This window comes from Budorcas taxicolor, chromosome 11, assembly GCF_023091745.1.
Source record: "Budorcas taxicolor isolate Tak-1 chromosome 11, Takin1.1, whole genome shotgun sequence".
Classification (NCBI taxonomy): Eukaryota; Metazoa; Chordata; class Mammalia; order Artiodactyla; family Bovidae; genus Budorcas; species Budorcas taxicolor.
Window position 1 is genome coordinate 21,219,336 of NC_068920.1, and position 11,093 is coordinate 21,230,428.

The 11,093-nt window shown below is 48.6% G+C and overlaps 1 protein-coding gene across 1 annotated transcript; it reads right to left on the bottom strand.

Annotated features, from left to right (window-relative positions):
* Positions 1–9,120: 9,120 nt before the first annotated feature.
* Positions 9,121–10,469, bottom strand: NHLRC1 (NHL repeat containing E3 ubiquitin protein ligase 1). The gene has a single exon (XM_052648979.1). It carries the CDS (start codon positions 10,467–10,469, stop codon positions 9,285–9,287), a length of 1,185 nt encoding a protein of 394 aa, XP_052504939.1. The 3' UTR covers positions 9,121–9,284.
* Between the last annotated feature and the right edge of the window lie 624 nt (positions 10,470–11,093).

Consider the following 11,093-nt stretch of genomic DNA (forward strand, 5'->3'; position numbering starts at 1 on the left):
TTTTTAAATAATAATACTGGAGTGAGTGGCCATTGCCTACTCCCCAGGGATTGAACCTGTGTCTCTTGCATCTTCTGCGCTGGTAGGTGGATTCTTTACAATGGCATCACCTGGGAAGCCCTTTCTATGATCGTACCAAACTTGAAAACCTTTTGTATCACAGGAGCTCTGATAATCCAAAAAAAAAAAAATCCTTTCAATGGGTAGCAGGTGACTCTCCTCCCACTCCTCAAAAAAAATCAGACAGTGTAAGGACTTCCCTGGTGGTCCAGGGGTGAAGAGTCTGTACTTCAAAATGAAGTGGTCAGGGAACTAGGATCCCACATGCCACGTGGTGTAGCCAAACAAACGAAAAAGTCCAGCAACATATTAGTAGTTTGACACCTCACTCAAAACTCAAAGGAGCCAATCATTTTCTTCTATTGTGGATCTCTGAGTACCGACTGAAAGCCAGCTTTGTGCTGCCTTGACATAAGGTGTAAAGCAAAGTCCTTGTAATATGAATACATGATATCTCCTAGGAGCCTGACCTTGGACTCTCTTGAGGCTCGTTTAGATGAAAGTCATAGACACCCAGGTGGCTCGGTGGTAAAGAACCCACCTGCCAATGCAGGAGATGTGGGTTCGATCCCTGGGTCAGGAAGAATCCCTGCAGAAGGAAATGGCAACCCACTCCAGTATTCTTGCCTGGAGAATCCCATGGACAGAGGAGCCTGGAGGGCTACAGTCTAGGGGTCGCAAGAGACGGACACGTCTGAGCATCTAAACAATAACAACAACACAGACACACAAGTCAAACTTGTTTTAGAACCGTAAACTTCTCAGCTCAGAGAAACAGAACATCCAGGGTGATACCCAGCTTTGGGAATAGAAAAACTGGGAGACCCAACGATGTTACACGGATGTCATCTTCCCCCGGCTTTCAGCTCTGCTTTCTTTTCTGCGGGCGTTGTTGTCAGGCAGGTTCTCCCTACACTCGAGCACAGATGGCTTCCTGCAGGTCTAAGCTTCATGATCGCTAACCTCTGTGCTTAAAAACGGAGGTACTGCCTTACCCCAAAACAGTTCAGGCAAAATAATGATTGCTAAGAGAGGCCGGACACCTGTCAGTGTTCTGCTGCACACGCATAGACTTCTGCAGGCCTCAGAAGTCTGCGAAGTGGGCACTATTAAATTTCCATTTTACAGAAAGAAACTAAGGCTCAGAGAGATTAAACAGTTTATCTACTGTCTATGTGACCTTCAGCAAATTACTTACCTTCTCTGTGCCTCTGTCTCCCCACCTGTAAAAATGCCACTAGCAACTACAGACTGGACAAAAGTTCCTTTTGAGTTTTTCTGTAAGACATTATGGAAAGCATCTTACGGACATACAGAACATCTCACAGAAAAACCCGAATCGGCCTTTTGGCCAACCCAATATTTCCTAGGCTATGATGAGGATGAGATGAGTCTGTGTAAGAAATGCAGGCTGGTGCCTGGTGTAGAGTCTCTGCATCCAGTGAGAAGCTATTCATTCTCGGCACCGTTTCCACTTGGTACTCTCTTATCCTCTGCCTCTGTCCCAGTAATGGTCCAAAAATACTCAACCTCATATACTCCCTGGTCTCTAACAGCATTAGGGAAGACAGAAAGTGTCACCATGGGTCACAGCTAAGGATGGAGGCAAGGATGCCTACAGCAGCCTAGCGAGAACAAAGCTGGGGCCCAGATGTCATACCTGGGTTGGTACCACAGTGCCGAGGGTAAGAGCTCCAAGTCCAGGCTGCCCTTGGAGCCTAGATGGGAGCCAGTAGTGAGGCCTATGCCCTGGATGGCAGACCCCAGGCACCAGACAGGAAAACCTTTAAGTGGAAGCCTCTCATACTGCCCCTGGGGGTCTGGGGCAGAGTGTCCACTTCAGAGTGGACCAACTTCACCAGCTTCCACCGGGTCCGACTTCAGAGTGTGTCCACAGGAGAGCTGCAGGCAGGAGCCGTTCTCCCTGCGAGGGAGACGGTAATGAGTCGACCTGGCTGGGAGAGAGAGCACGGAACCCAAGCAAAGGTCACATCCTGACGGGAAGCCTTTCATTGATGGTGTGCACATGAAGACATGGTGCTAAGCAGTATTCATAAATTATTTGGCATGTTTCATAACAAAGACAGGATCTTATAGACACACGCTCTGGCACCCCCTGCTGCTGCTGCTGCTAAGTCGCTTCAGTTGTGTCTGACTCTGTGCGACCCCATAGATGGCAGCCCACCAGGCTCCCCCGTCCCTGGGATCTCCAGGCAAGAACACTGGAGTGGGTTGCCATTTCCTTCTCCAATGCATGAAAGTGAAAAGTGAAAGTGAAGTCACTCAGTTGTGTCTGACCCTCAGCGACCCCATGGACTGCAGCCTTGCAGGCTTCTTCGTCCAAGGGATTTTCCAGGCAACAGTACTGGAGTGGGGTGCCAGGCACCCCCAGGTGCCCTAAAATACTTTCAAACTCAGTTGTGAAATATCCCATCAAATCAACCCTCAATACCTGGAGAAGCTTTTCTCATATTCTGACCAAGTGCTGGGTGCCTGGAGCCAAAACTCTTCTAATCTTTCATGTTTCTCCATCATGGTTCTTTGAAAGCAGTCCCCGTTTCTGGCCTCTTTTGACATACAGTTTATGAGCCATGAAAAGTAGCTGCAGGTGAAAACCTGCAGCGTCTTTCTCTTGAATAGTTTGCCTCTGTTTGACCTGTTACAGCACAGGAGGGATGTCCCCTGAGTGGCTGAAGCTGGGGGAGGGGAGGACTCGAGTAATCAGTGCCAAGAGGCCCAGCAAGGTCCTGATTTAGCAACAAAGCAGGTGCCAAGCATCGAGAGGTGTCAAGACCACAGGAAACAGGAGGACACTTTCAACAGCAAGCATCTCTGGATGGGGAAGTATGTGTTAGGTCCACGTGACGCCTCCTCCCATAAAATCTGTCACCGGCACAATGATGGGAAAGGACTAAATGTGGGAGAGGATTATAAAATGTTTCACTGTGGGGAGGATTGCATTGTAACAACAAATGAGCTTTGTCCAAAGAGGGCACTTTTGACCTTTTTAGAATACATTTACTACTGTGGTGTTTAGCTAAATGTAAAAATATTAAAAAAATACCTCAAGATGCTCAAAAACTCAGCTGAGCATCACTGACCATCAGCTGTCATCTTGCCTTCTTTACACAGTCCCCAAATGCTGACAGGCTACAGCGACAGAAAAATAGATCCTAACATCAGGACCATGAAGAATCAATACTTAAAGACAAATGTTTACTTTTAGTTTTTTAGTTTGTTTCGGATGAAGTGTCCAGCATTTATGACACCAATCAGTCTGGAATTCTAGGGTTATGTCATCTCTTCCAATATCTGTTCTGTTCTGGCTGCAGGGCCCGTCTCCCCCTCCCCCCTGCCCCATCCCCCCAGCTTGTGCTTTCCAGAGCACTCAACATCCTATGCTGTATTCTTCTGATTAGCTTGTCCATCTCCACACCCGACCTCCGACCATCAGCGCCTGGGAACCTTCACATCCTCACAGCTTTGCACCTTGCTCAACACAAAATGAGCACACAGGAAATGGTCAGTGATAAAATGCTTGCCAAAAAAAAAAAATCAAATAAATTTAAAAGGTTTTTTAAATTCCTGTTCCAGTATGATTGAGTAAGCTCCAACTAGCCCATCTTTCCACAGAAAACAACCATAAACTCTGAAAGGACACACATAAGGAAATTTCTTGGGCCACTAGATTTCACTGGTGAGCTCTATCAAACATTTAAGAAGAAATGACAACACTGTCATACAAATTCTTCCAGGAAATAAAGCTGGAAGGAACATTTCCCAACTTATTTTATGAGGCCGGCACCACCCTAACAATAAAACCTGACAAAGACATAACTCTCCCCTTGTCCCCAAAACCCTTATGAATTAACAGATTTTGTCTATAATCAGAATGCATTTGAATATCCTGTGTTCAGCTTGTACAGATAGTGCTGCTAGCAAATGTAACAAATTCATATAACGTATTTCGTACTGACTGGTCAGAGAAGAAAAGTTACTAATTTTAAGATTTATATTTTAGTGTCCACCAGAGGTGACTGGCACAATTTTTCGGAAATTAACTCCAAAATGTAATGGAATTGGCCTTCCTGTATCATCACTTTTAGTCCGTCCAGATTTATCCATCAGCGGTTTGATAATGGAAATAGATTACACAGCACAGGGAACCACACTCAATATTTTATAATAACCTATAAGGGAAAAGAATCTAAAAAAGATGTGTGTATAACTGAATCACTTTGGTGTGTATCTGAAACAAAAACGATAGTGTGAACCAACTCTGGTGGTGGTTTAGTCATTAAGTCGTGTCTGATTCTTGTGACCCCATGGACTGGAGCCCACCAGGCTCCTGTGTCCACAGGATTCTCCAGGCAAGAATACTGGAGTGGGTTGCCATTTCCTTGTCCAGGGGATCTTCCTGACCCAGGAATTGAACCCTGGTCTCCTGCATTGCAGGCAGATTCTTTACCGACTAAGCCAAGAGGGAACCCCATAAAACTAACTACACTTCAATTAAAAAAAAAAAAAGGCAACCCCGCCACCTCAAGAAAAGAATCTAACTGGATCTCCTTGTCCCTTTTGAGAAAAGCTGTTCATCTGAGGCCAAGTCGTAGCCTAGCTTCCTGATCTAATTGAATATATTTGGCAGGACATTGATGGACAGGTTGCTCTTCATATTGGTGGCACTCCTATCCAACTAGGAAGCATGGTGGCCGAGGGCTAGCTCATCAGCAGGGCCTGTCGGGGAGGGGAGTAGGTTTTCCTTAGAAGGGGTGGTGGGCACGGTAGACAACCATGATGGCTCAGTACCGTCGCTGTGGTGAGTCCTGGCAGCCTCCCTCTCATATTTCCTACATATTCTTCAAGAAAACCCTTCATCTCCTTATCGACCATAGTACACCACCAGGGTGGTGATGGTCTAGCCGCTAAGCTGTGTCCGACTCTTTGCGACCCCATGGACTGTAGCCTGCCAGGCTCCTCTGTTCATGGAATTCTCCAGGCAAGAATATTGGAGTGGGTTGCCATTCCTTTCTCCAGTGGATCTTCCCAACCCAGGGATCAAACCTGGGTCTCCTGCATTGCAGGCTCCTTTACCGACTGAGCTACAGGGAAGCCTCAGAAGCCCCGGAGCGGGTCGATCTTAGTGGAGCGCCAGCCACCAGCCTACATCTCGTCTCTCGGTGGCGGTGGAGGATGGTTAAATTGCCATCATCAGTGGGTCTTCCCCATTTTTCTGAGGTATATGGAATACTTCCTCAAAAGGCACACAATTTGCTTTCAGTGAGGTCTTCGCCCGACTCACCAGGGAAGGTCTGGATGAGGCAGAAACAAGTTGCGATGCTTTGCGTCCCGGGATCCAGAGAGAGTGTGTCTAAGTAGAGGGAAGCGGTGTGACTCTGAACCACAGTCCTCAGGAAACGCCAAGGAAGAAACATGTGAAAATCAAGTCCGGAGGGCAGAACAAGGCCAAAACCAGGAGACAGTCCGAGCCTCAGGAATTGGGCAAAATAAGAACAAACAGAGGGTGACGTGAGTGCTGCTGATTGGGCCTCTGCTTGCTTTTATGGACGCACCAGGTGGCGAGGGGTGGTGGGTAGCGCTGGCCTAAAGGCACCTGATTGAGGGGGATTTTCAGGAAAAGCCCATTCCTTTTCCTTCTCCAGTTATTTGTGCTTGAGTTCTTCTGTCTCTGACCTCTGGAGAGTCATTCCAACTCTCCTCCATCCCCTGGGAACTTCTTACTGTATTATTTTTTTTTAACTTTATTGATTTTTATTGGAGTGTAGTTGCTTTACAAGGTTGTGTTAGTCTCTGCTGTACAGCAAAGGGGATCAGCTACTGTTACATGTATCCCCTCTTCTTTGTATTTCCTTCTCATTTAGGTCACCAGGGAGCATTGAGGAGAGGTCTCTGTGCTACACAGCAGGTTCTCATTAGTTATCTACTTTATACATAGTGTCAATAGTGTATATAGTCAATCCAATCCCCCAGTTCATCCCACCCCCTCTTTTCCCCCTTGGTAGCCATACGTTTGTTCTCTATGTCTGTGTCTCTATTTTTGCTTTGCAAATAAGATCATCTGGAAAATGCCATGGGTGGAGGAGCCTGGTGGGCTGCAGTCCATGGGGTTGCTAAGAGTCAGACACCACTGAGCGTCTTCACTTTCACTTTTCACTTTCATGCATTGGAGAAGGCAGTGGCAACCCACTCCAGTGTTCTTGCCTGGAGAATCCCAGAGACGAGGGAGCCTGGTGGGCTGCCATCCATGGGGCTGCACAGAGTTGGACACGACTGAAGTGACTTAGTAGCAGCAGCAGTACCATTTCTCTCGATTCCACGTATATGTGTTAATATCCAGTGTTGGTTTTCCTCTTTCTGACTTCTCTTTGTATGACAGACTCTAGGTCCATCTAGGTCTCTGCAAAAGGTACAGTTTCGAGGGACCTTTCTTTCTGCTGCAATGATTTCCTTTGGCCCACCTCAGAATCTCCAGTTCCTCTAACAATCTGGTGGTGTTCAGCAGGGTGTGGCTTGAGTGCTTTAACCAGCTTGCTTTAAAGAGCACTGCCCAGAAGGTGAATTTAGCATCTCCGTTACAGGTTACCGAACCTATCCCCTCAGCATGTGCATGCCTGTGGATTAGAAACAGCAAAATTGGTATCTTCGGAAACCCTGCTCTCTATCTGCAGCCTGATCATCTACCAAGTAAAGGTAGCCATTAACAAGATCACTTGTGATCACCTCTCTGATTTGCTCCCACATCATCTTGGGAGCTCACACACCATTCTTCCAGCTGGGTAATCCACATGGTAACAAGGGATTTCTCCATACATGCTGCATATATTCCACACCTGGCCTGAAAGACACACTCAGCTCCAGAGGCAAATATGATACGACTGATGATTCCAAATAAGAGAAGGTCTCTTGGACCTTCTTGGCTCAATGGACCCCAAGGCCTTAAAACGTCATTGTTCCCAAGGAAAACATTTGTAACATCAATCCATGGTTGCCCTATTCACAAATGACTAAGTATGAACCTGTATCTCCATCTGAGACAACTTTTCTTGTTATACAACTCAGCATACCTGTGATGTTGCTGACCTGAGGGTGATTTCTAAGGATAGGGTGACAGTGGGGGAGGTGGGGGCTCTTCCCAGAAGCCCTATTTGGGATGATGTATTCACAAATGGTGGTTGGTCCATGATGCCTGAAATCATATCAGTGCTACATAATGGGAACACTGAAGCAAAATGGGCTTCTGTGGACTGGTGCGGGAGCCTAGCTCTCTCTTTTAGCTTCAAAGAACAGACTACAATCTTTTTCATAATTTGCGGGCTGTTTCTAGAATGTATGTTATATCTATGAAAATGCTTTGTAAATTAGAATCCTATTGCTGATAAAGCATCAGTTATTACCTAAAGCAAACCCTCACCTTTCAAAACCACTATTTCCTCCCCGAGGAAAAAGTTTTGCTACTGCTTCTGAGGTGCTGGCTATTTGGCATTTTTCCAACAGCCCTCAACTCTGAAATGTTATACCAGCTAGACACACAGCTTATAGAGAAGCAGCTACTTCACCTAAAATCTCCACCTATTCACTTAATAGATGCAACCTTAAAGCAGGCATCATCTTGGTCAAGCCATCACATCAATTCAAGAAGTAGTTGAAGTGTTTGAAAGTGAAAAGTAGAAGTGTTATTCACCAAGTCATGTCTGACTCTTTGTAACCCCACAGACTGTAGCCCAACAGGCTCCTAGATCCATGGGATTTCCCAGGTAAGGATACTGGAGTGGGTTGCCATTCCCTTCTCCAGGGGATCTTCCTGACCCAGGGATCAAACCCCTATCTCCTGCATTGCAGGCAGATTCTTCATTGTCTGAGCCACGAGGGATTTGCCAGTGGTTAAATGCCAACTCAGGGTCAAAGGAATTATTTATTGAGTGCCTGCTGTTTGCAACATATGGGACAGATTTAAATAGACAGAGAAAAACCCCATCACAAAAGTTCTTCAGATTACCACTGATCATAAAAAGGCAAGAAAATCATTTCTGCCATGAACTGATTGTGGTGACTTATCTCTATATTACATTAACAGAAAAATCATCCAGCCCTCTAACACAAGTACATGTGTAGAGCACTCCACAGGCGTTCAGAACTTACATCAACACAAGTCTTTCTCTGGGACTTGCCTCCCAGTCCAGAGGCTAAGACTCTGCGCTCCCAATGCAGGGAGCACAGGTTCGATCCCTGGCCAAAGAACTAAGATCCCTCATGCCACGAGGAGGCCCCCCCCCAAAAAAAATTATTTTCAACAAATAGTGCTGGAATAATCAGACACCCTCATATCAAATAAATAAATAAATAAATAACCTCAACCCATACTTCATGTGGTAGACAGGAATCAACTCAAAATGGGACACCCAAAAATATACCACTTGTAGAAGAAAACATAAGGGAAAAAAATCTTAGTTATCTTGATTAAGTAAAGATTTCTTAGAATACACACAAAAAAACCAAATACACAAACCTTTCTCAATCAACCAAGTAGTATTTCCCAAGTGCCTATGGCAGAGGAGTTATAGGCACTAAGAGAAGTGTTGACCTTTTGAATGAAAGTTGATTGCTTTTGCTTCTCAAGTAACTCAAGATCCACAGTAACTTCATCTAAAGAGCCATCAAAGGAATTGTATGTTGAACTAAACTGACGGCCACCACAAAATCCTTTTTCTCTTGAACTCTATGAAGTCTCCTTTCTCTGTGCCTCTAAGTAAATAGCTACTTGTAAATAGAGTACATGTAGCAACAATAAACATATATATTTTTCCACATCTGTTGTCTTATTTAAGAGCAAGGGGTTTTGGAGTCAGAACTGAGTTCCATTTGTGACTGTCAGAGTAAGTAAATGTGACCTTGGGTAAATCTCTTTAGCCTCTCTGGGTCTTAGTTTTCTCCTCCTTAAAATGAGATACATAATAGAAATTACCACTGGGCCACTGAAAGGATTGAAGGGGCGAATATTCACAGATTTCTTAGCACTAGGAATACATAATCCATCAATGGTAGATTTCATTATTATTCTTTAATAATGGCCCCCACCTTTGTTAAGTCTACCAGGCAGTTACAGTCATCTCTGTTGAATAAAAAGATTAAGTTGTTGATCCGGGACTCAACAGGGGCGGCTCCGGGGCTTCTGGAGCAGGTCCCAGAACCCCCACCACGCCCCATCACCCCCAGTCAACCTTGTAGACTTTTACAGAATGGGCCGCGCTGTCCAGCACAAGAAGAGAACTCTCCTTGGTGAAGGTCAGCGCCACGGGATGCGAAAGACCGTGGGTGACGATGGGCTTCAGCACTGGAAACTCCTCGGGTTTGCCTAGACAGAGGACAGCCGGACTGGAAGTATCGGCAACCACCACGTTGCCCTGGTGATCGAAGGCCACGGCGGAGGCGGTGATCTTGGAAGGGAAAAAGAGGCTTAGCCCAAAGGAGTCCACCTGGCCGATGAGCTGCATGCTCGCGCTGAACACCTTCACGGTAGTGCTGCTGCAGGCGCCGGGCCCCAGCGGGTGCTCGAGGACCGCGATGGCCCCGGTGAGCCAGGACACCGCCACCCCCCGCGGGCGACGCAGGTGAGCCTGCAACCTTTCAGCCCTCCGGAGGACCCCTTCGGGAAAATCGACTTCCAGGAGGTGCAGGGACCCCGCCTCCGCGTCCGTGACCAAGACCCCATTCTGCGGGGTGGTCTCCACACCCCACGGCAAGCAGAAGTGGCCTCCCAAGACGAGTTTGATCTGGCCGAAAAAGTCAAATACTTTGAGGGAGCGGTCGCCAGCGTCGGTGACGACCACGTGGCAGTCGTTGGTGACCGTGACGTCAACCGGGTACCGAAGGTCCTGGGCAGCGTCCCCTTTCTCTCCAAACTGATGCGCGCAGCCTCCCCCGGAGTCGAAGACCTTGACTCGCCTCTTGCCGTCGTGCACCACCACGACCCGCCCCGTCTTAGGACACAGAGCCAGCCCGGTGGGGTTGACCAGGGTCCCCCAGCCGCCGAAGGCGTGCTGGCAGGTGAGGACCCCCGGGGCGGCGGGCGCGGCGCGCGGGGCGGCCGGGCCCGGCCGCAGCGCGGAGCCCAGGAGCTCCAGGAAGTGGAGCACCGGCAGGCAGTCGCTGGTGTCGCAGCCCCGGCAGGCCCGCCGGCAGAAGGGGCACTCGAGGGCCAGCGTCCGCGGGTGCGCCAGGGCGGCCACGCAGGCCAGGCAGACCACGTGGCCGCAGGACAGGTTGCGTGGGCGCCGCTGCTGGCGGTGGCCGAACCGCTCGAAGCACACCTTGCACTCAAGCAGGCTGGTCTCCGCCTCGCGCAGCAGCTCCCGCAGCGCCGGCCCGCTCCCAGCGGCCTCGGCCCCCATCGCGCGGCCCCCGCCCCGCACGCCCGGCCGCGCCGTCTGCCCGCAGAGCAGGACGCCGCGCCGGCGCGGCCTGGGGTCACGGCCACGGGGCGGGGCCGCTGGGCCTGACGTCCACTTTGTCCGGCCGCTCGGCCGAGACCTGCCGCCCCCTTGTGGGCGCGCGCGGCACTGTATCCGGAGAGGCGGACAGTGGATTTTAACAAGTTCTAATCCACAGAATAGACTGCGTGCTGCAGTCCATGGGGTCGCAAAGAGTCGGACACAACTGACCGAGTGAACTGAACTGAACTGATCCGCAGAATACTCATTGGAAGGACTGATGCTGAAGCTGAAACTCCAATACTTTGGCCACCTGATGCGAAGAACCAACTCATTGGAAAAGATCCTGATGCTGGGAAAGATGGAAGGCTGGAAGAGGGGGACGACAGAGGATGAGATGGTTGGATGGCATCACCAACTCTATGGACATGAGTTTGAGTAGGCTCTGGGAGTTGGTGATGGACAGGGAAGCCTGGCGTGCTGCAGTCCATGGGGTTGCAAAGAGTCGGACAAGACTGAGCAACTGAACTGAAATTGATCCACAGCCTTGACAGCGTATTAAAAAGCAGAGACATTCCTTTGCCA

Excerpts from the sequence above, each read along its gene's own strand:
- NHLRC1 (XM_052648979.1), bottom strand. The coding sequence starts at position 10,469 with ATGGGGGCCGAGGCCGCTGGGAGCGGGCCGGCGCTGCGGGAGCTGCTG.